A 23728-nucleotide genomic window follows, 5' to 3' on the forward strand; every position below is an offset into this window, starting at 1 on the left:
CTCTGCCTCCACATCCATAACTAATATTCTAAAAACCAGGGCTTGCAATTTGAAATCAAAATTCTAGCTAGGAGCTATTTGACTAAATGGGGCGGTGGGGGTGTGAGGAGGAAGGGGGGCTACTACAAAAATCAGAGGAATGATCCAAATAGCAAAGAGTAAAGGCTGAAGTAATGAATAATGCCTTAATGCTGTCCTTAAGTCAGAAGTAGGAGCCCTGTACACTATATAATTAGCACTTATAAAATGTATATGCATTCCTGCACTGTAAAATGTCTAAATGAGGAACTAAAATGTGGGGTGATCTAAGTGGAGGAGACTTGTGGCTGGGAATTGTAGCCACTCTGGGTCTGTTCCACCTCAGTCTCTGACAGGATGCTAGATGAGTGCCATCACTTCTTTGTGGCTTCAAGTGCATTCTAATCACTGAAGAAGAAGAAGCATGTGTCCCTGAGATCTCCCGCTAGCTGGTGTTACTCTTTCTCAGCACCCAGAGCTGACCAGTTAATATGGGAGCATCTTGTCTACCAAGTAAATTGGCTTCACTTAAACAGCTGCTGCATACAGTTTACTGAGCAGGAGTGGTGACTGCTCAGACCACATGGTCTGCAGTTGCAAGGGACAGCCAGAATATGCCCTGGCTATTTGGGGCATCACCACTTGCTGCCTCTATAAAGCATGTGGAGGTCCACAGGGAATATGGATGTGTATGAAGACATTAAATTTAAATTACACAGGCAGGAGAGCTGCTTTGTGGTGGGAACATGGCATGGGGATAGGTTTTGCAGGTGGTCACCCCTAGCATTTGGTCAGTCCTGCTGCCCATTAAGGGAGACAGAGCCCTGCCATATGGCCACCCCAGGAGGGTGGATGTGGCCAGCACGGTGCTGGCACTGGGAGCAGGGTGCTTGGGCAGTGCTGTTGTGTTTCGGTATGATGCTGTTCTACCTGGCCTTTTACAGCTGTTTCAGCTGTGCTATACTATTCCTTATTAAATCTGGGCACGTGGATACTAACTCTCATTTGTTTGCTTTTTTGGTTTTGTTTTGGTTTTTTTGTTTGGTTGTTTGTTTTTCCTATGTAACACTGACAAATTCAGGGGTTGTGTTTTCCATAAAGTCATGACTCATGTTCTTGAAATTGCAGGAATTTCTCTAGAAATGATATGTCCTGGCTTCATTGCTTTTTTTGCCCATCCACCTTGAGTTTCAGAAGGCTCCACTTTGATGGCATTCCTCTTGAGCTTCCACAGCACTTGGCTTTTCCTTAGGATCGAGGAGATACTGTGAGCTGTCATGCTTCTGTGTACAGACCTCTGCTGCAGGGAAGCATTTCCTAGGCAGGCTGCTGTGCAGTGCACAGTGTTTCTGCAGACATTGACTGAAAGATCTCCTTTTGTAACAGTGCCAATTACTGCAGCTTCAGCATGTGTACCATATAACAGTCTTGATTTGAAATTTGCTATTCCACATATAAGTATTCCACAATTTAAAACTCTCAGTGATAACTTCCATGACAGAAACTTAAGATTTTTTGTCTTCTCTAAGAGAAATAGATCACTTTAATGAGGCTCCTTAGCTGCTGGGGTTTGTCCTGATCTCAAAGTTGTAATATACTAAAACAAAGAGGCTGCTGTGATAAGTGAATGTAAAGTAACTCAACTGTGCTATTTGCTAAACACATTATAGAATAAGGGGAAAAACCTTCTGCTGTGCTTTCTTCAAGGAAACTTTTAACATGGCACATTAATAAACCTGTGCCAGAAAAATGCCACACAGTTTAGGACCTAGGCAGGAGCTCAAAGTATTAATTGCCTTCCACCTACCTCATTCCTGAGGTGTAACTGATTTGACTGTGGTCTTTTCATTGATGAGACATCCCTTTTGTATATCTTTTGGTCAAATATTTCACAACAGCATGTCATCTGCTGTGGAGGGCAGCTTCAATCTTGACAGCTGGCTGCAACCCAGAAGACCTGGGAACCACCAGATGAGATGCTCGTGTGGATGGTGGTGGCATCCTGTTACATGAGATGAGAGCAGCAGGGAAGGTGCCCTTTGCCTTCCTTACTACGTGTCTCTAAAGAATCTGACATAAACTGCTGTTGGGGCAGGGGAAAGAAAACATTACTTGACCCCTGTATCTAGTCAGATAAGCCTCTTCCTTTGTCAACAAGTATTTGTGGCAGTAGATATTTGCCCTGCAGGATAATTATCCTTTATGATGAGTAATAAGTTATTATGCTCTGTAACAGTGTGTAGTTTGAGGGGGTGGTAGCCCTTGAATCCAGAAGATCCTGAAGAAACTCAGCTGTGTCAGTGAAGCCCTGTGAAGCTCAAATGGAAGCCTAGAATCCAGCACTGCCAGTAAAATAACTCCCTGCTTTAGTACAAGGGGGCAGTTGGTTGGCTTGTGATCTTCAGGACAGGGATTAAAAGAAGCTTCCTCATTCAGAAGCTGATGCAGCACTGGAAGATGTTATGACAAGGTCATGTTGTCTTAGTGTTTTAGAGGTTTTTCAAGACTAGAGCTGAATTTATGATAGCCCCGTGTTGAGGAGACTGCTGCATCAAATGGTGTCTTTTTTGACCAATGTTCCTATGTTTGTGGGTCTGCAGTACTGCTAGAGGCAGGCACACAGGATTTGGTTGGTAGAGGTTCTCTTTGCCACACACTGTCTCAAGCAATTTTCTGAGATGCAGTAGAAAAAGTGAATGGCAGCAGCCTGTGGAAATAGGCTGTAGTCTGCCTGGCTGCATGTTTACCTTGCTTATATAGTTTCAAGTGGTCTGTCCCTTCTGCTTGGGGTATCTCTGCCAGCAAACTGAGCAGAGGCTGGCTTGAGGACAGCTGTTGGCTGGGATAGTGTTAACTTAGTCAGTTTTTCTGACTTTGAGAACTGAGGACAGATTCCATTTGCTCCCAGATTAGAGTTACAGCTATGTGATTCATCACATAGGTTTAAATCAAAACCTTTCCATGTTAGTTTGATACTCAGAGCAAAGGCTATATGTGGTTGTGGCTTTTAGCTAGCTGGAGGCTTAAGTTTCACATAACCCTCATCACACTTTGAAGTTATTATTGAAGTACAAAACAACTGGACTGATAGAAAGACCATCTGGTCTGTTACTGGGGTTAAAGTTATATAAATGGCACTTCAAATGCCCCATAAACTAGATTCCTTTTTCTAAGGCAGTATCATGTGATGTTGTAGATGAAGCTGATACTTTGGTAATTAGCTCTTGGAAGGAAGGCTTTTAACTTCTTACCCTTATTTGACAGGTTGTTATCTAATTTGTGCTCTCTGTAGGCTCTTGCAGATGCAACCTCAGCAGTGGCTGACTGTTGTTTTCTGACTACAATATTCTTTGTATTTCTGGCAACCTAAAAATGTAGCATTAGTGCAAACAAAATTCTTTATGGCTTAACATCAACACCACTTGTAAATAGTAGTGAAGACTGACAGAAGGCTGAGATGTCTTGTGTGGGTTTTGTGACATTTAAAGGCTTGGGTGCATGCAAGATGGAGTAGCGTCATCTTCGCTGGTAGGCAAAACTTGGGTTTTCTGCCTTTGCTACCTCTGGCCTGCTTCTTTTCACAGTTTTTCATTTCTTCACTTTTTGTTTTGGACTGTGAATTGACCTCTGTTTTAGGAGGCTGAATGTTCATATTCATTCAAAGTTTGGGTTGCTCTGTTTTTAGTAACCTTTGAGTGGGCTGGCTGAGTGACAGTTTTGAGGAATTCTCATCTATTGTGATCTTTCCTTCACCATATGGGATAGATGCTGTAAAGAGAGCACCCCAGTTGTTGGCAGTGGTTTCTAACACCATTTCTGTGCGTGGAGCAGCAGATGGCTGTGCTGACTGACGCTCCATTTGGTTGACGTGCAGACTCAATAATGTTAGGCTAGGCCTACACTGAAGACTTTTGTTGGAGTACTAATGCATGAGTGTTATCTTGTTAAACACATGCTTTTCCCCCTCTCATGGCAACAAGGTCTCAGTCACCTTGATATCTTTGGATTCCTGCCCCTTGCCCTTGCAGAGCACTGGTGTCAAGGTCTTGTCACCAGCTTCCCAAGCTCTGCTTTAGAAATACAGATGGGCTGTCTTTTGGCCACAGAGTGGGAAGTCCTTAAAACATACAGGCTGTCTGCTAATACAGTTTCTGCTTTGTTTCCCACCTGTTACAGTGATGCACTTCATTTTAGTCTTTTTGTTGAAATGTCCTTGAATTTGTAAGGCAACATAAGCTGCTTGTGAAAGAGCCATGGAGAAAAGTGTACTTGACCCAAGCACTGCTCTTGGTTTCTATAGTGCTCCTTTTCCCTCATCACAGAGAGGCATCTCCTCAGTAATTTTGCAGGGTCTGTCAGAGCATTTCTTGTGCACGTTCTTCTGTTTTAATACCCAGTGTTTAGTGCCTTCCACCACTTAAACAATTCCAGTTTGGCATGAAGTTTTCTGAAAAAAGATGTGCATATGAAATGCACAATGTCTGTGGTACTTCGCAAACCTCTTTGAAGTAGGAGCCAGCTCTTGAGGGTCAATCTCTTTCTTAAGAGTTTGATGTAAAAAACTGGAGTTCGGTATCCAGATTCACCCAGGAAGCTTCAACACTCTTTCCACAACTCCAGGCTAAATCTTAGTGGTACTCAGATGTCACCAGCTGATCGTGGTTATACTACCATAAAGCTTCAGCATTGCTCTTGAGCAAGCATTTTACAAAACAAACTGACTCTCACGGTATTCTTTTGTAATGATTTTAAGTGTGTGAACTCATTTCTCTGAGATGATGCTGTGCATTTATGGCAAAATAATACTGACTTATGTTTCTGAGGCTGAATAAGTGTCCATGATGAGATTTCACATAAGAGTTTAATAGCATATGGTTCACATACCGAATGGAGAAAGGGAAACAGGCTATTTGAAATCCCATTTTATTTTACAGGGACACAGAGGTATATTTTTAAAGTAGAGTCCCTATTAACCACTTTACCTCCCAAGTCCCCATAATTTTTCTGGAAGCTTTGTAATTCATGGCAGAACAGTAGTGTGGTGGTATGCCCTTTCCCAAGCATATCTGATTATTTAACTAGACTACTCAGTTTTTCCACTGCTGCAGTAGGGGAGGATTGGGTGGGTGAATGTGCTGTTTCTGGAACTCAGATTCTTTACCCCAGCAGGGAATGATTCAGAAAATCCAAAAAAAGAGCCAAATGCCAGAGACTGTGTACACTGTAACATAATGCCTCTATTTGGAAGCCCTAAGTCACCTTTGATTTTTATGACATTCTAAATTTTTGCTTTCAGTGTTGGTCTCCTCCCTTGTTGGACATATTTGTATAATTCAGTGCAAGTTAAATAAACTGTTTGTGTCCAGTTTTAATGACTCAGAAGAAATCAGTGTTGCCACAGACACTATGTTCTCTGTCAGTCTTTCTCTTCCTGTGGAATTATAAAGAAACGGGCATTTTTTAAAAAAATAAAAAATAAAATCCTGTGACTGTAGACATAATACAGAGGATTTTGCCCAACTTCAAAACTGAGCATAAGGTGAACTGGTTTGGATGAAGACATTATTGCTCTTAGCTAAATATAATAAGAAATTAAATACTGAGAAGGAGAAGTGCATTTTGTCATTATATGAGTTTACCTTAAAGCTAACTACCCCCCTTTCTAATGCAGGTAACTGATTTTGGTTTGCTGTCTGTCTGAAACAAGTTACCCACAGACTGTAACTCTGTCTGTACAACTGGTGCAATTTTCTGTGCATAAGTACAACACACATATGCATATGCACCACTATCAATAGTACTCTCTTCTGTTTCCTGAATTATCATGTAGCAAGGTGTTTGTCACAGGAGCAATCAGTGAAGGTGAAGGTGGAAGTGGTGACAAAGAAGTCTGCTGGACTCTCATCCTGAATTTTGAATGATTTTGGGTGTTTGGCTGTATTATCACTGCATGTACTTGGTCCCTGTTAGTATTTATGTATGAACGAGATTTCTGTGTTTAGTATAATTTAATATAGGTATTTGATTTACTGTTCTTTATTCATTAGGCTGCTATTATGTAGTCATTATGTTCCTGGCAGTCCAAGACCTTCTGTGGCTTCATCTCATGTGTTTGGGAATTTGGGACTTATTTTCAGCTCCCTAGTCAATTTTGTCAATTAAAAATCTCTTATAAACTTAAAAAAAATCAACAAATAATGGGTTAGAACAGATTGATCCTTTTGAGCCGTTTGCCTAATTAGCCTGTGTTTCTCAGGAATCAGCTTTGATTCTGTTCAATTAATTGCAATGTATCCCAGCATTAACAACCAGCATTTCTTCTGAGGACCTTGGAAATCTTCCTTGACTTTTAGTTGTCTAACTGCTGCTACTCTCTTGGTATTGCACCAGTTTGTAGAGACCGAATTGGAGAAGGACAGGAAAGAATAATAACTAGATATCTAGAGAAAAGGCCATAGGATGGCCTCTAACTTAGTCAAATGTTCACACTTTCTGAAAAGTATGGTTAGTACAGTGCTTGAGTCTTCAGTACTCTGTACCTCAAATGCAGATTTATGAACAAAATAATGAAAGAAAGAACATTATATACATGGGCATTGCAGGCACCCAAAGGATGACCCTCTGTGACTTTCTCTAGTGTAAAAGTTTGAGGGAATCTTCAGGGAGACTATACAAGTCAAAATTATGTCCTGTCTCCTTCCCCCTTACCTGAAAAAAAGGAAAGAATTAGGCCCAAGATCTGATCCTCTGTGTGGAGAAGGAGGTAAATAGGACACTTCCCTATTGCTTCTAATCCACTCTCTATGATAGAACCCTCCAGAATTTGCACAAGTGTCCTGAAAAAGCATCACTGCCTCACAACTCAGGAGACACCTTTTCTGGGTAGATGGATAAGAGTGATATTTCTTTAGCCTCACAGAGATTCTCTGAGTTTTGAGCAGCTCCTCTCTTAATTTTAATGAGTATGATCTGCTCTGCTTACTGACATAGTGAAAGTCTCTATGCACAGCAGCATGGATTTCACCCATTTGGAAATAGCTTTGGTTGGGTGTTCCTAAGGAGGTGGTGTAGAAGGCTTCCATGTCTCATTATACATGGGCATTCACATATTTTCTGCAGTTGGTTGTGGTTATAGGTCATTGTGAGCACATTTTATTCCCTTTCAGAATTCTAGGAAGAAGTTTGCTGTTCTTGCAGCCTTTTGGGGTTTTTTTTTCTTGTGCATTTGGAGTACACAATGCTCAGAGTTTATGAATCATTGTTCTCTTCCTGCAATGATACAGCTGCACTGAAACCACAGCATCAGCTGAACATAGATCAGATACTCAATGCAAACTTATTAGGTCCTGCAAAGTGGTAGCTTTGATGTCAGTTTAGGGCAGAGACAAGCAAGTAGAGAGCATCCCTGAATCCAAGGAACAACTAAAATAGAAAAGAGAAGAAATTAACTGTTTCAGTTTCCTCCTGCCTTGTAATGCTGCTGCTCTTCCCCTTCAACTCTCAGTAGCAACTATCCATAATTCATGTTTTCACTTTTCTAGTTCCATTACAGTTTCCTTTTTCCCCATGAGAAATACTTCTATCACTAACATAATGTAATGGGATCCATGAATGCAAACATCAGGGTGGGAGTGTTTGTGTGGCCTTCTCTACATTGCCAATTTGCTTGATGGATTTCAGCTTCTCTGTTCCTTCTATTTACTCCTGGTTCCTTTTCCAGCTGTGGTGCCTTGATTTGCTTTTTGGTTACAGACCATGCTGAAGGCAAATCAGTAATGACTAGACATTGAAGAATGTCTGCTTTCATCCCAGTGAGGAAGCTGCAAAAAAGTAGCCCTAAATACACGAAATACATTCACCTAGATGTAATTGTGTATGTAGAACTATGAATGTTTTGAAAATTATATATAACGTGCATATGATCTGTTTTATGTGTATCTATAGTATAGATAGATAGAAATACATTTAATATGTAGAAAATGCAGCTCCCTGATTTTATCATAATTTCTTCTTACTGTAAATACATTTTTTCCTGAGAATCTTCCCACATGTTTTGTTGTATCATTAGCTGGCAGTTAGTCCCAAAGCAATATGGCATGATATTCCAATCCAAGCCTATCGGCTTATCTTCAAGCTCTCTGGTGGCTTCCAGCAGCTGTTAAGGTGTGGCAGTGGACAGTTTTTCCTTCCATTTAAAGAGTGATTGAGAAGATGTAGATGCCTTTATTGGAAAAGGAGAAACTGGGTTTTTTTTCCTCATCCAACTTCATAGGGGTAGATGAAGGAACTGTAAAAGGCCAAAAATCATTGAGCATTCTTTTCTTTCATCCTTCTTTTGTTTTTATGGGGGTGTGAGTGAACAGGGTCTTGGGGGAAAAAGACAACTTTGTTATTGGGATATGCCAGCAAAAATAAGATGTCTTTTTACAGTGCGTGCATTGATGAAAATCTTAAAGGTTGCTCCTTCATTGGAAAGGCATCCCACTTAGGTGACCCATTGCCCTGGTCAGTGAGGGCAGCCCCAGAAGAGGAGTGGCACAGATCCCTTTGTAGCCCCAGGGTGCTCACACTTGCTCCCCCATCATCTCACTGTGTTAAACTTAGTCTGCTGTGCTATTGGTGGGAGCCTGCCATTCTTTTGCCTTGTGCAAAGGTAAACTTGTGCATTCTTGTGAAAGGTAATCATCACAGAGGCAGACAGAGTCATGAAGAGAAGCCTTGGGTTGCATTAAGCATTAGCAGCAAGGCCAGCAGCAGGTCTATATTTAAAACAAGCAGCCAAACAGCAAAAAAACCCACCCCCAACCCCTCTAGACACACTACCCCACCTACCTCCCCCCACATTTGTTTAAGCCACAAGGTCTGTATTTTTTTATTTGTCACTTTTGGGCTGTTATCTTTCCCTGTTCTGCATGTATTTCTCTAAGCATCTGGTTATGCTTAAAACAATCAGGAATCAGTTGATCACAGCCCTTAACCTCAGGCTGTTGACAGTTGGGGCAGCAGGTACCACCACAGCCCTCACAGAGAACACACACATGTGTAGGTAGCTTCCCCATCCTTACTGTTACCCTGTCATCTGGCAAATGCTGAAGGAAAAACTGGGGCTGTGGTGTGAATGGTGATGAGCACGCCCTTTCTGTAGCAGAAGTGGAGACTAAGGTGAGGGATGGGGGAGAGCAGGTAGTGGATGAGGAATGCTCCCTCCTAGGTACCAAGTACCATTCGCACAACTCAGCTGCATTTTTTTTTTTTTTTAGTCCATCTCTCAGGTTTCATGCCCATCTCTTAGAGCAGAATAGATTTATGAGTGAGGCCAGTTTGGGTAGGTTTTGTACATACAATTTTGGCATACAAATTTGGTAGCCCAAAGGGTTTTATTCTGTTCCTTTTGTTAACTAACTCACATGTAGTCAGTAAGCACTTGAGTTGCAGGCATTCATGCTCTACTCTTAGATATGTAAGTGTTCCACAAAACTTCACCATCATAAGGCATGATACGTTTATGGGATCTTATCTCAAGAGCAAAGAGGAAGAGTTTGTAGACTAAAAGGAAGAGATAAAGGAATTATTTAATGTTGCTCAAAATGGTTTGGGATTGAGTGCTTTTTGCATGTGGTATTTATGTTTGTGAGTCTAGCTGAAGCAAGATTTGGCACAGCTGTGTGCTGAAGAAGGCAACAGAAAAGCAAGAGAAGTCAAATAGCAATTCTCAATGTTGTTAACTTTAGGCTTATGCACTGGCTGATAAAAAGCATGACGCTTTTGGAAAAACTCAGGCCTCAAGCAAAGGTATGTTATTGAGCTTTTGTAGGGCACTGTCATGAGGCCAAGTATTCACCTAAACACTTCACTGAGTCTGCTGAACTCTTCCTCACTTTCTCGTCTTTCTCTTTTCCTCAAAATTACCAGGTTCTACATGCAATGGAAGGTTCAGCTCCACATTGTGCTCAGCTCAGCAGACATAGGTCATTGTGCACATTGATGCTCTGCTCTGGGGACCCTCTCTCTTGATACTGGCAGCCAGGTGACCTGTGTCTGTAATGGCTGCAGTTCTAGTTCTGTGCAGGCGTCATCCAGAAACTGACTGTAATTCTAAAATGCTTTCTACCCCTAAAAGCACCCTTCAAGCTAGTTTTGAAGGAAGCAGCTTCTCTTCCTCAGGTTTCACCTGAGGTGCATTCTGAATGGATGGATCTGGGATCTGCCTTGTGTGGCAGTCTCAGTCTATCCCATCTGCCTTGCTGCAGACCCATAGGATCACTGGTTTGCAAGCAAATGACCGTCCAGTGGTTCTTAGGAAAGCCCCTACATTCCCCACTGTAAGAGCAGATGGGATTTTGTGGGCAATGAGAATTCAAGCTGGGAAGTGAAGCTCAGTGCAAATTAAACAGTCACGATGCCTCACGGTGAACAGGAATGCATCAGCCAGCAAGGGACCTTTCTGCAAGTTTGCAGTGTTGCAAAAGACTGCCAAAAAGACTTACATTACTCCTGGGTATGTGGGATTAAAAAGAGAAACCCAATGCTACTTGTTTTTAAGTAAGAAGACTTTGAAGAGAGGATTGCAATGTTTCCCTGAGGCATAGAAATGTGCTGTAGCTAAAGGCATTTGCTCAGTGCTGTGACTAATCTGGAAACGAAAAGGAGTACCCTTAGAGGAGAATGCCATGCATCACCCAGGGCCAAAAAAAAAGAGGGATTTGTGTCCTTTACAGCACATAACGTTTGCATTTTTTCAGTGCTGGAGGAGAGTCCTTCATCCTGATCACTTCATGTTTTCAAGTATTTTGTGTGTGCCTGGGGTGCCAGGATATTAATTTCAATAGCTTCGTTTAAATAGATCATGTGAGTAATTCAGTCAGTGAGTATTTGTAACAGAGTTTCAGATTCAACCAGAGCCATTTTCAGTAGTTACTTATATTACAGCTTTCTTAACCAGTATATTTTGAAGCTGGTAGGTTAGAGCAGGCTCTCCAGGAGCCATAAGGTTTCTTTGGGAAATATGGTTTTTCTATGACTTTATTAATGAGTTAGTGTTTGCACAACAAGGATCAGGATGAAAAAAATAATGCCAAAGATATATATAAACAGAGTACTTAAGTGTTGTATTGTAGACTGCAAGAGCTTGGGCTTCAGCACTGGCTTTTGGTAACTCTATTTGCATTTCACTTGAGATCTGTTTTTAATTGGTGACTTCCTCCCCCTCTCTTCCCCCAGTTACTGACTGTATTCCCATTTACTTTGGAATCCTTGGTGAACAAAAAAGCTACAAACAGCAAATGAAGTTGTGATCTGCTCTCAGTGGTTGTAAGATAGCTCATGTAGTGCCTAAATAAGCAGCCTGATTTATTTTTGAAACATCAAGTGCCTAAAACAGCAGCCTTGAAAGAAGCTCCATTTCCAAGCTGACACTGCATCAAGTAGAACATATTAATGTTGCTTGGAACTTCTGGAAGAAATAGCAGTAAATAACTGATTATCTAGAGCAATTTTCCAGGTCGTGGGCTGTAATCCAATAGACAGTGACAGTGGTTGTGATGGTGCTTTAAGGAAAGAAGGATCTTGCAGCTGCTTGTATGAAGGCCGATGCTTGTGTTCACAAGGAAAAATAAAATACCTGAGGTATTTTCAGATGTCACCTGAGGAGAAAAGAGTAAAGCACTGGGCAAACATTGATCTCTTAATTTGTAACAGCCCAGGAAGTATTTTTCTCTGCAGGAATCAAACCAATGTTGCTGCAAATCATGCAGCAACTTTGAATTGAGGTTTGATTCTGAACCTGTATATGCAGTATGTCTACAAGATGTAAACTCTCTGTATGGTTTCTTCATCTCTGATACATCATCTCCATAATGTAATGAAATAAAGCAAAAAGATTCCTGCTTCCTGTTTCGTTATTTGCTTCTGTGGGACTGGATACTTTGTGTTAAAGGAACACATAACAGTTGCAGAAGTTCTTGTGGGGCTTTGCAGGTGCAAAAGGTTTTTACAATGAGATGATGATTTTTAATGAAAGCAGTGCTTGCTTTTGGGGCCGTCTACATCTTTTTTCTGCAGCAATTGAGTGTCAGGTAGCTTGCAAATAACATTTTAGAAATAAATCAGTCAATTGGTTGAACTATCTGCAGCCTCGACTGATTTGATTAGGTAATCAAAAAGCCTAGTTTCAAAAAGAAAAAGACAAATGTAATTTGCATACCCCCAACTCATGTACACACAGACTTGAAGCCACATTTGCAACAGCCCAAGTGGCTGTGAGCACCCTGAGCGCATCCAAAATGGTGGGTCATCCAAAATGAACAGATGACTCCTGAATTCAGAGGGCTTGACTGTGGCTGCATTGTTACTGCTTGAGTTATTGGACTTTGTTCTCCAGGGTGCATCAGCTGAGGCTCCTACTGAGTTGGACACAGCACTGCAGTGTTTTTAATGGAGCTGCCTTCTTTGCTTGCTGCCCAGCCCATCTTTATTTTGCATGCTGGCTGAATTACAAGGAAAGTTGTTTAAAAATACCTTGTATTGGTTTTGTACTAAGTGCTTTCCAGTTCAGCTGAATGTGTGTGTGTGCAGTCTAGTGTGTTCACCAAACAGTAACAGCGAATCACATGTCTCCTACTACCACAGTGGTTGGGCTTTAATGGAATACCTTTTTCATTTTCTTCATTATCCCATTGTTTTCTGAACCATCTCCACCCTCTTTGTCTTAGTAGTAATAGTCTCTGCAGACTAGAAATGCATTATCCGTGGCTGTTTTATAATTCATTGGCTATAGGCTTTTTATGATACCTTGAAGACAATGAAAGCTATAAGTCCATTAAAGGGAAAGCACATTGGTGTTTAGGGATTAGGCTGTGAATACCTGCAGTGGAAAGCCAAAGTTGGACAGGACTAGAACTGTGCTTTGCCAGCTGCTGTTTGCAGGATGGATGTATAAAATTAGCCTATAAGGTGGCAGTGGATGCTCAAGAATTATACAATATTGCTCTGAGGTTTTGAAAGGCTAATGAAACTTTTTGTATTATATCCTTTGGCTGACCTCTGTGTTGGCTATTCACACCTTCTTGAATATGAGCTATTAACTATACTGGCTTTTTACTGTGTGCAGGGTGGTGAGAGTAATTTAAACAATCTTTATATGCATAGTTTGATTCTTCTGTTGCCATGCAAATGTTTTTGTATCCCTGGGTGGAGGAAATTGTCCTTTGGAGTCCAAGGATACTATATTAAGTGACTGGGTTTAAGACTGGGTAAGGGAAGTGAGCTTGTGGAGCTGCAATACAGGTAGAATCCTGCTTGAGTGACTCTCATTACCTTGTTGACGTGAATGAAATTCAGTGTGCAGGATTTAGACCCTAGAGGTAAACTTAGAAAAGATTAAGTAGGTGAATAAATTTCTGATTGATTAGCAAAAGGCATTACAAGAATAATAATTGAGGATTATCCATTTGACATAATTTTAAATGGCAGTACACATTTCCCTCATCTCTCCCTCAAATTTCTTGAGCTGCATTGTCTTAATTACTGTACCTCATGTATAATATTGTAAATCTCTGGAAATGGCTTTTTGGGACTCATAGAAACCTGTTAACACTGAGAAACAAAGCTGACTACAACTGACAGAAATGTTTAGAATATTTTTCTGTGTTTGTTGTTCAGAAGATCCTTTATAAATTTGGGATAATTCAAAAGTAATGACTGATGCAGTTTCTCTGTAAGGCAAATTTAGATACACTTGTAATTTGGAAACCAAAAAATCTGCTTGTGATGGCTAATTCAAGGCAAACAACATGACATTGTCTCTCTTGCTTTGTTTCATCATGAGCATTTCTTGTATTTCTTTTGTCAAGAGAGAAGATAAAAAGTGATCTTCAGTTCTGCTGTTTCTTAGATTTCTGTAATGCTTGCAGTGGAGTGATGAATTCTCTTTTTCTCTGTTTCTTTCTTACAGTATCAAGCTTTTGGCTGTCCAGGAGCTGACTGACAGAGAAGCACTGGAAAAGGTATTGAAAGCACATCTAATGCAACAATTGTAACACATTTAAGCTCTTGAAGGCCTCTGTGTTAGTTGTGCTTCCTAACTTCATGGAATACCATGCTGCACAAAATAGGACATCTTCCTAGCTACATAGTGCAGGAAGGCAGAGGGTCAATGTTTTGTCTAAGCTGATCATGTGGTTTTGGTGTTTTCTGATTTTACAGCAAGCTTGGGGTAAGCAATGCTTAATAATAAGAAGTAACTAATAAAACCCAGTGTTGCTCTTCATCCAAGGGTATTGCAAGCACAGCAGGCTCAGATCAGATATACAGAAGAAATTCTTTACTGTAAGGGTGAGAAGGCACTTGAACAGGTTCCTCAGGGCTATGGATGCCTCATCTCTGGAAGTCTTCAAGGCCAGGTTGGATGGGGCACTGAGCCACCTGGTCTGGTGAAAGGTGTCCCTGCCCATGGCAGGGGGGTTGGAACCAGATGATTTTCCAAGTTCCCTTCCAACCCAAACTGTTCTATGATGGCCTTTTTCTGGATGAAGAACCACATTTCTTACTGCTTTATGCTTCTTCTGGGCTGGCATGTAGAACCGGACTCCCAGTGCCTATACTGGGACCAGTGGCTTCCCTTCACTTTTTACATTAACTCCTTCACCTGCAAGAGCAAGGAGCCAGCTGTGAGGCAGCATGAGAGACTTTTTGGGATGCAAAGAAAGCAACTGGATTCTGAACTCTGTTGGAAAAACTGCTGTTTTAGAGCAGGCATTGAGCTGGTCCTGACCCAAGCAGCCTCTCTGTACCTACAAGTGGTGTGGCAAGGCTTGGGGAGGAAGGAGAAACCCTTCTCCTGCCTTGAACGCAGTCTTGTCTGTTTGAAGGAGGAGGTCCTGCAGAGCTGTGTTCAGGCTGCATTTGCTGGATATTCTAGAAATAATGAGTAAAATTAAATACACCAGCAGTGGGTGCTTCAGACTTGTGCTTTGCTGCTAACTGGAGATCCATTTCACCAAGGTCCTCCATACACCCCAGTTAATTCCAACAGAGCATCTTTTCACTGGTGTTAGTGAACTCTGATTTTGACATGAAGAGGTAGATTTTGATAAAAAGCAGTGACAGAGGACTACGCAGGAGACATTGTAGGTTTTCACACATGAACAAGACATAGTTCTCAACCACTCATTGTGCAAAACAGGTTGAAGTTAGAAAATTTTCATAGTTTGCAGCAGTCAGATTCTCTGAATTCTCACACCCTGTACACTTCTCACCTTTCCAACAGACCCGTATCTTCCTTTTGGAGGTATCTTACCTCCAAAAACATGGCCTGGAAAGGTTAAGTGACCTCAGCCTGTTGGGACCAAAAGTTTGAGGCATTGTCTGGAGCACTTCAGGAAGCTCTTTGGAAAGGCTCAGCCTCAGAAAAATGGTCTTTCTAAATTGAGCTCTCTGAATATTTGATATCTGCTTTCATACAATGCCAAGCCTAAAGAATTAAAAAAGCTGGTTTAGCCCTATGGAAAAAAACAGGCTTGAATCATGTAAGTTCAAAGAAATTTGCTGTCTTCATTTTTTAAGTACAGGAGTGAAAAGAAACACACAGGATAGAATGCAATCTCTTGTTCAGCCTGCTTGCAGAGTCAGGTTTTGAGAACACCATGCTGAATTTTGTATACTTAAGTCATAATTTATCAGCATTATACTGCTGGAATACAGAATATCAAATGATAATATTTTATTATTTATTCAAAAATGGGTATTTCTGGTTTTCAAAGGGAAGTTTCCCTTAAAGTAGCTACAGACATGGTAACTTAAAACCGCTTTTCCTGTAGGACATTTTCCAGTCTCTCATAGATGATTTGGAACTTTGGAAACTTTCCTTGTTTCTAAAATTTGCTGCCCAGCTTTGAAAGTGTTCTTATATATTTCTGACACTTGCACAGAATCCCAGATTGAGCAGAAGCCCTCTGCTGAACAGCAATGTCCCCTAGACTTAGGGGCTGCAGATTAGCTCTATGAAATCAAACCACATTGAAGTTAAGGGCATATGCAGCTTGTCTCTTGAGAACCAGGGCTTCAGGACAGTGTCATCAAATTATTCTGGCCCTGTATAACACAGGCAGACTGTGAGGTGAGGCACATGAAGACAGTGGACTGTTGGAGCAAGCTGGGAGGGCTTGCTTGAATTGTTGGGTTCTTGCTTTCTGGAAAAGGATTTTGTGCCATTCTATCTTAGGTACTTAAATGTCTTTAAATGTTTCTCCCACCTTGGCTATTGAAAATGAACTGTGAGAAGCTTTGTGTCATGCAAAGAGTCCATTTGTTTAATCTCCTAAACTCCAACGTTTTGGCAAATTGGGACAAAATTGCCTTTTAAGCTGAAAATCTACTGTACTTAGTGGCATTTATGCCTGGTGTTGCCAAATCAGGATACATGATTGGCAGAGTTTAATTACAGCCTGTCCTGGATTGGGACAAGCTTGACTGACCCTTGGATGCTGCTCATGAGCTGGTTTGTTTTTCTGGGGTGCCACAGGCACCTGAAAGCACCACAGACAGGGTGCTCCTTGTGGAGCTGAGCCCCAGCATGCTTACTAACAACATGCTTACTGTTGTTAGGAGGAATGGGAAAATAATTATTTCAGTGAATCAAGTCACATAAGAAGAACAAGAGTCTTTACCTGGAGAAAATTCTGGGTCATAGATGAGTTTGCTTTTGGGGCTTTTTTCTGTAACCCATCAGATACATTCCAGCACAGGCTCCATGTGAGTGGTCTTGCAGGCAGCTTAAAACCAAGTCTGTGCTTACCTGTATTTTTTCCTACCTTGAACCTTCAAATTGATGTGTTTGCTTCCCCCTGCCCCCTTGCTCTGCTGCTGTGGGATTGCATTACTTCCTTTCAGAAGTGCGGCTCACACTTGCCGAGGGCAGGGAAGAACACAGATGGCAAGATGCCATGGGAGGGTTTCCAGTCGTCCCCACAAGGGTTCAAGGCTGCTCAGGCTTTAGAAAGAAGTATCACAGGCATGCAGGCTTGTTGGTGCCAAGTCCTGTATGGAACATCTCTTGTTCCAGAAGTACAGTTCTGGGAGACAATCCCAGGGACATTCTTGCCCCAGTGTGTTTTTGAGTACCTTTTCTAATTTTGGCAAGTTCTTAATTGCAGAAGAATTATTCTACTTGATAAATGTTAATTGTATTTATCTGGGGAAGGGGAAAGAATAACTCTCCCAAGGAACATGCTGTTTTTATAGTTTAAAAATAAATCTGTGTAAGTAATTAGGTTGAACTGCCTAGCCAGGTGACATTTCAAATTAGTAACTGTTTTAGCATTTAAATTCATAGCCCTTTTCCATAGGCAAACATGTACACCAAAGCAATTGTTTTCACTGGTGCTTGATGCCAGTAAGTTGTGCACAAAGAGTCATCCATCTTACAAGAAAAATAAAAATATTCTTTGCATTCCAAGCATTTCCTCCTGCATTTTTCAGGTGTTGAGGGGCTCTTGAGCTCATTTCTCCTTCAGAGGTGGATTAGAGAGGAACGTTAAATAATTTGCAAAATTTAATAATCCCCTGACAGCTTCTTAAAATGTAAGCCTGCTTTGAGGACAAGCAACAGTAACCCATTATTTTCCTATTTGTGTATTAAAATGTAAATGCATCTGCTGTTACTCAAGATGACAAAGGACTGTCCACTTGACTCCACAGACAGAAAAGTTTGTTGGCTTCTTGTCTAGGAAATGCAAATCACATGATTCTGATCTGCAGTTTGTGAAGTGTGGAATTAATCTGCAAAGTGATGATTGTTCTGCCTGAAGTTAGAAGAGATCTACTTAGACTGCTATGACACACACTAGGTGGGCTGAAAGACAATAGGAATTGGGGTGAAAATTTTGATTTTGTTTAGGGATGATATTCTGGAAGTTGACAATAACTTGCAGCTTGACAATCAGTGTAAGTAACATAAGTTTCACTATTAAGGTGTGCCTATAACAATGATGGCAAATTTGCATGAGCTGTGTCCAAGAGGTCAGTGAAAAGAAAGTGAAAAAAAACAAAACAATTACCAGGAGGTCACAAATCAAGAGGGATTGAAAGTCCTTCAGCTGGTACCTCTGAAGCACAGAATGCATTCTCTGGACATGAGGACAGACAGTCGTGTGCCTTCTCAATACAGCAAGGGATGTCTTCTGTCTGCTGGCCTAACCGTACCTGCTCATCCATTGGGAATTTCTGCTGGAGATGATGGAATGAGAAAACTCTGATTAGCCTTCTCCTCCAGGTAGATTCCCCCCCACCCCATCTAAAGAGCTATTTCTCTTTCTTCGTATTTACCTTGTTGCATTAAATGGAAAACTTAGCTCTGTAAGCAGTCTCTACAATCTGTGCTCATTTCTTTACTTTTCCCACCTGCTTCAGCAGTACTAATGGCTGGAGTTGTCTTCCATGATGTGGAATCAGTTTCCTGGATTTCCTCAGCCATAGGAAAGACCAGATGTCTCTATCTGGGAAATATTTGCTAAATTTAGCCCCTTCCCATCACACAGAATTTTCACACTGTGCATGAGGAATCAGTGAAGTACAACTGGGGTGATACTGAGGAGGTGGCATTATTTTACTAGAAGAAATTTAACATGACTGCCATTGATCAGAAGTGGCTTTTGTGTGAGGGGAAATTCGGTGACTACTATTGCACAGTTTTACAGGGTAAGATGCAGGAGATGAGGCAAAAAGGGGTTGCTTGTTTCTTTTTAGTAGCATCACTTTGCTGGTGCAATTTCAGCTGCAGTCAAAAAGAGGTTTGTAAAATGCTGAGCTGCCCTGTGTTGTTCCCTGCTGTAGCCGCCTTCCTTTTACACAGCACATGGAGAATTTTAACTAAAAATTTGCTTTTGTTTTCTTGATCCAGTGTACTGTTTCCTCCAGATATTATCAGAGCATAAAAAGTATGACGTCAATTGAGGTTCCAGAATTCCCAGTATTAAATGCATCTGCTGGAGGTTTTTATTTATCTTTTGTCTGCTTTTGAGTAGATTGAGCCAGATCAGTGTTTTATCATGATTAAGCCCATTGTAATCTCTGTTCTTTATAAAATCCCTCTCCAAGCAGAACAGGTTGTTTGTTTGTGAAAGGTTATCCCTAGGAGCTTTTTGGTGTTTGAAAGAGCTGCTGTTTTTCATTTGCAGTGGTACGCATAGGCATATCCCATCTTGCTTGCATGAATATAAATATGGTTGTGTGTGCATTTGATGTGATGCCCGGAAATGTAGTTAGTCTGGGACTGAGTCTTTGTGTGCATATTTTTAATTGCCATAATCCTTCTGTACAGTGCGAGCCCTATCTTACAATCTTGCTTTGGGCTGTTGGTTAAAAAAAATCATAAGGCAATTTGCAGTGAATTAATTACTTGCTATAAATGAGTTATATTTACTGCCTGTTCTTAGACCTGTCCTTTCCAGAAAGGATGTTGATCCTTTTGAAAATTAAGTACATTTGGATGTCCTCTAGAGTCAGGTAAGGAAACAGCAGTCTTGCTTTCAGAGATTGGGTAAAGGGGATGTCAGCTTGGCCACTGACTCAGGACATTAGATCAGTTTCTTCCAGCCCTGTCATTGCCTTATTTTTCTGCTCCCCATTTCTAGAGAGGATAGCTGGAGTCAGGTCTCTGAGCTATGAGATGGACTTAACAGAGTCCATCAGCTGATGTGAGTCCTCCTGCCCTGTTCCTTCAAAGATACCATGGAGTCAATGATTGATCACTTAGAGTAAAAGGAGATTATTCCAAATCATCCCACTGATTTTGCTTTAATTCTTTGTCTCACCTTATTCCCTATTACTTTACCCTTTTGCTTTCCAACACCCTCCCTGTATTTCCCCCTCTCTCCCTCATCTTGCTTGTTTACCTGAGTGCAGGTAATATTCAGGAATACAAAGTATTATTTTTTTTCAGACTTCACCCTCTGGAGTGATGAAATCTCAGAGTGAAGGGAAGAATAGCTGTAATTTGCTGCAAAACCCCCCACTCTCTAGCCTGCCTCACCTAGCTTAGGTCAGAGATGGGGGAGGTTTTCAGCATGGACAAAGGTACAAGATCAAGGAGGCTTCTTTCTTCCCAGGACCACAATCCTGCTTTATTGACAAAACAAACTCCAGGGGACCAAAGAGCCTGAACAAATGATGGCAGGGAGTTTTAAATTCAGGGGAAGGGGAGGAGGGGAATAGAACCACAATCAGTGGGGTACAACTGAAGGGAAGGGGTGAGGGGAGGACTTAACCAACACCACAAACCAGGGGGAGTACAGAACACACCATTCAGTGCAATATAGTAACCCTAAACCCTGTAAACAAACCAAACTATTTAGTGCAATACAACATCTCCCCCTTTTTTTGTTAAAATAAGTTAAAAAAAAGGCATTGGGTTCATTCTGATTCAGAACATTGAGTTGCCCACCACTTAAAGTTTGCGGGCAAGTTAGACTGCTTTTGGTTTGTCAACTCTATGTGGTTGACTACTGAGGTAGAAGGAATGAGACCATTAATGGCTTTAAAAATTAAGCAGTGTAAGGTTCCAAGCATCAACACTATTAGAAAAAGGACAACAAAAAATAACAAAATTGTTTTAACTATGGAAGTCCACCACCCCGTGAGTCCGCAGCCTTTGAACAATTCACTGAACCAATCCTCGGATTCTTGCTTTACTTGTCCGATTAAGCTCTTCATGTCTCGGAGGGCTGCGTGGATGCTGGGAGCTTTCAAGATTACGTTCATGCAACAAAGTCCTTCAAATTCCTGGCACTCATATCCATGCAGCAGCAGGAGGAAGTCTATGGCTGCACGATTTTGGAGTGTGGCCTGCCTGGTAATTTCCCCATCTTCTAGGAGGGAACTGATGGTGGTGGGTGTTAAGTTTGCCTGTTTGACCACCCAGCACTCTAGGTGGCCCAATTCACCTAGAGTTTTGACTGCTGCGACCCATGGATAGAATATGGAAACAGCAATTCTTCTTGACATGGCCCAATGAAAAATTTCAGAATCACAGTTTGGGTCCAAATTGTCAGCACTTCTCTTTTGAATTTTGTTAGCTGAATTATTTTTGCGAGTCCACTCTGTAATTAATGTTTGGTTGGGTGCTAACAGAGACAACCGCCCGATGGTACATAGCCCTCCTAATAGCAGAGAAGGGATTCCTGCCCATCCCCGATCCCCACAGATTAAGAACAGCCCTTTAGGGAGGCTTTTGGGACTTGAATGATACGGGTTGTCTGCTGCAACATGGCTCAGAATATTACACCACCTTTTGGCAGTGTGGAAGGCTTTGATTCTAGAAGGCTTTGGGCTGAAGGTAAAATGAATGCAATATGGGGCTGGGGAGGAACCCAATAGCTCTAATTCTTGGGGTTCCTGAGCTTGTGTAGACTTGGCAGCCACTCCTCTATGGGGTTCTTAATAATTACAGCATGCTGCTGACGATTTTTTGTGGGGTTGGATACTGTGTGACTCGGGAACTTGGTTAGGGATGTATGTATCAAAACTGGATGGATATTCTCCAGCCTTCAATGGGATCCCTACCAGGTAGGTGGACATAGGGTTATTTACTGCTGCAGTGGACAGGCATATGTTTTCTTGCTGGAGTGTCTGTGCCAGGGTCACCTAGATGTTTTGACGTGGCTGAGGGACGATCCATGCAGTTGTCAGGCTGCTCAGTGTGAACAGGATGACAACATAGCTAGGGCTCATTGCAAGGTTGGATGGGAGGTAGAATTTTTCTAAAAGGGAAAAACAAACATTTTGTAAAGCATATTAAAAGTCCATCTGCTGCAAGTAAGCCATATTTCAGGAAGACGTTTTCTCCTTTTTCCAGTGGCGTCTTCTTTTTGAAGCAACTGAAACTTGCTTCTCGTCCCCTTCTGCTGGAGCTGGATGTTTGGGGACAAAAGGTTTTACCCGCTTCTGGGGAATCCACCAAGGGCCTGAGGGGGTGGATACACATGCATAATCATGCCCCCAGGTAACAAGTTCATAGGGACCTTTGATTTCCCAAGTTTCTGGGTCCCTAATCAAGACTGGTGGACACTGGGACAATTTGAATTGATTACCACTGTTAAAGTGACAAACCAGAGGGGGACTCATATTTTCAAAGGAACAATTCAGAAAATTGATAGTAAACATGGGTTTACAGAGCTTCTGCTGTGGAGACATCCACACAGTTGAACTGCTCTGTCTTGCCAGGACCTGTTTGAGCATCTAGTGGGCATGGTCGATCACACCTTGGCCTGTGGGGGAGTGGGGTATGCCAGTTTTATGTTCCTCTTCCCACTGCTAGACAAACTCTAGGAACTCCTTGGATGCATACGCTGGGCCATTATCCGTTTTGATTTCCCTAGGGATCCCCAGCACTGAAAAGGCTTGCACTAGGTGTTGTTTGGCATGCACAGCCCTTTTTTCTGCATGGGCAGAGGCATAAACTGCACCTGAATATGTATAAATGCTCACATGTACATATTTGAGGTGACCGAAACTGGGAATGTATGTGCTGTCTGTGTGACACACTTCACAGCTGCCAAGGCCTCAGGGGTTAAACCCCATACCCAGCGATGGCATGGCCTGGAGCTGGCAGCTAGGACAGATGGCCACAATGGCTTGAGCCTGACTCCATATTAGCTGAAACTGATGGATCAAACCTGGCACATTTTGTTGGTATTGCTGGTGGCTCAGCTTTGCCTGTTGGAAGATGTCAGCGAGGCATGCTTTCTCAGCTGGGGCAGCAAGGGAGTCTGCCTTATGACTCCCTTGTGTGATTTCGCCGGGCAGATCGGTGTGTGACCTTACATGCATCACATAGAACAGATGCTTTCTGTGCAAAAGTAAATAAATTAGTTTTGAGAGCAACCTGAAGAGCTGCTCATTCTCAGTATCTTTGAGAACTGCCTGCTATGCTCTGGACACTACCCCCAAAACATAGGCTGAATCAGTTACCAAATTAATTTGCTCTGACAACTTCTCAAAGGCTCTCATGACTACAGCCAGTTCAGTGACTGGGGTGATCATCCACACATTCAATATCAGCTTCCCAATTTTGAGTTTGCGGATTTCTCCAAGTCATCACTGACTTGTGGGATGCTCCAGATGCATCTGTGAACACTGTGAGAGCTTTGAGCGGCCTATGACAGCTTTTCGCACAAGGAATGAGGTGGAATTCCTCATTAAACAGTTTGTGAGATGGGGCAGGGACTGATATTTGTCCACTGTAGCTATCTAGAGATAACTGCAGGTTGGCATTGCTCTGGAGCAGGTGCTCAAACATTTCTTTCGTCAATTTCTTGGGAGAGTTCTTTCCCTCTGTCCTGGTTTGAAAGACAGGTGTTTGCTAAGGAAAGGAGAAGCTTCCCTTTGGACTGAAAAAAATGTGATCCTTCCGATTATTATGATTTTGAAATTAAGGGAGCTCTCAGGCAAAGATACGGGGGTAGGAATAACAGTTCTTTACTAGTATATCTAACAAGACAAACAACAACAACAACTATGAAATTAGCCACAAACAGAACAGTAACTCAGTCCCAGTCACTTTCTGGCTGCAGGCACCTTTTCCCTGAGCTGCAGTTCCTGGTGCTGGGGGCAGGCAGGTCCCGCAGAGCTGCAGGACGGCTGGGGGTGATGGGAGCACTGTCCCAGGGGGAGAGAGAGATGGAGAGAGATGGAGAGCTCACGGTGTGGGTCTCGATGC

At 42.0% G+C, this 23728-nt stretch overlaps 1 protein-coding gene across 1 annotated transcript in view; it reads left to right on the forward strand.

Annotated features, from left to right (window-relative positions):
- The window catches only part of EEPD1 (endonuclease/exonuclease/phosphatase family domain containing 1), a 77491-nt gene that overhangs the window by 19042 nt on the left and 34721 nt on the right, over positions 1–23728 (forward strand). Inside the window, exon 2 of the mRNA XM_062497258.1 lies at positions 13970–14021. Within this exon, the coding sequence (XP_062353242.1) occupies positions 13970–14021 (52 nt within the window). The remainder of the gene's footprint in view (positions 1–13969; positions 14022–23728) is intronic.

The sequence above is a fragment of the Cinclus cinclus genome, chromosome 1 (assembly GCF_963662255.1).
Source record: "Cinclus cinclus chromosome 1, bCinCin1.1, whole genome shotgun sequence".
Taxonomy (NCBI): domain Eukaryota; kingdom Metazoa; phylum Chordata; class Aves; order Passeriformes; family Cinclidae; genus Cinclus; species Cinclus cinclus.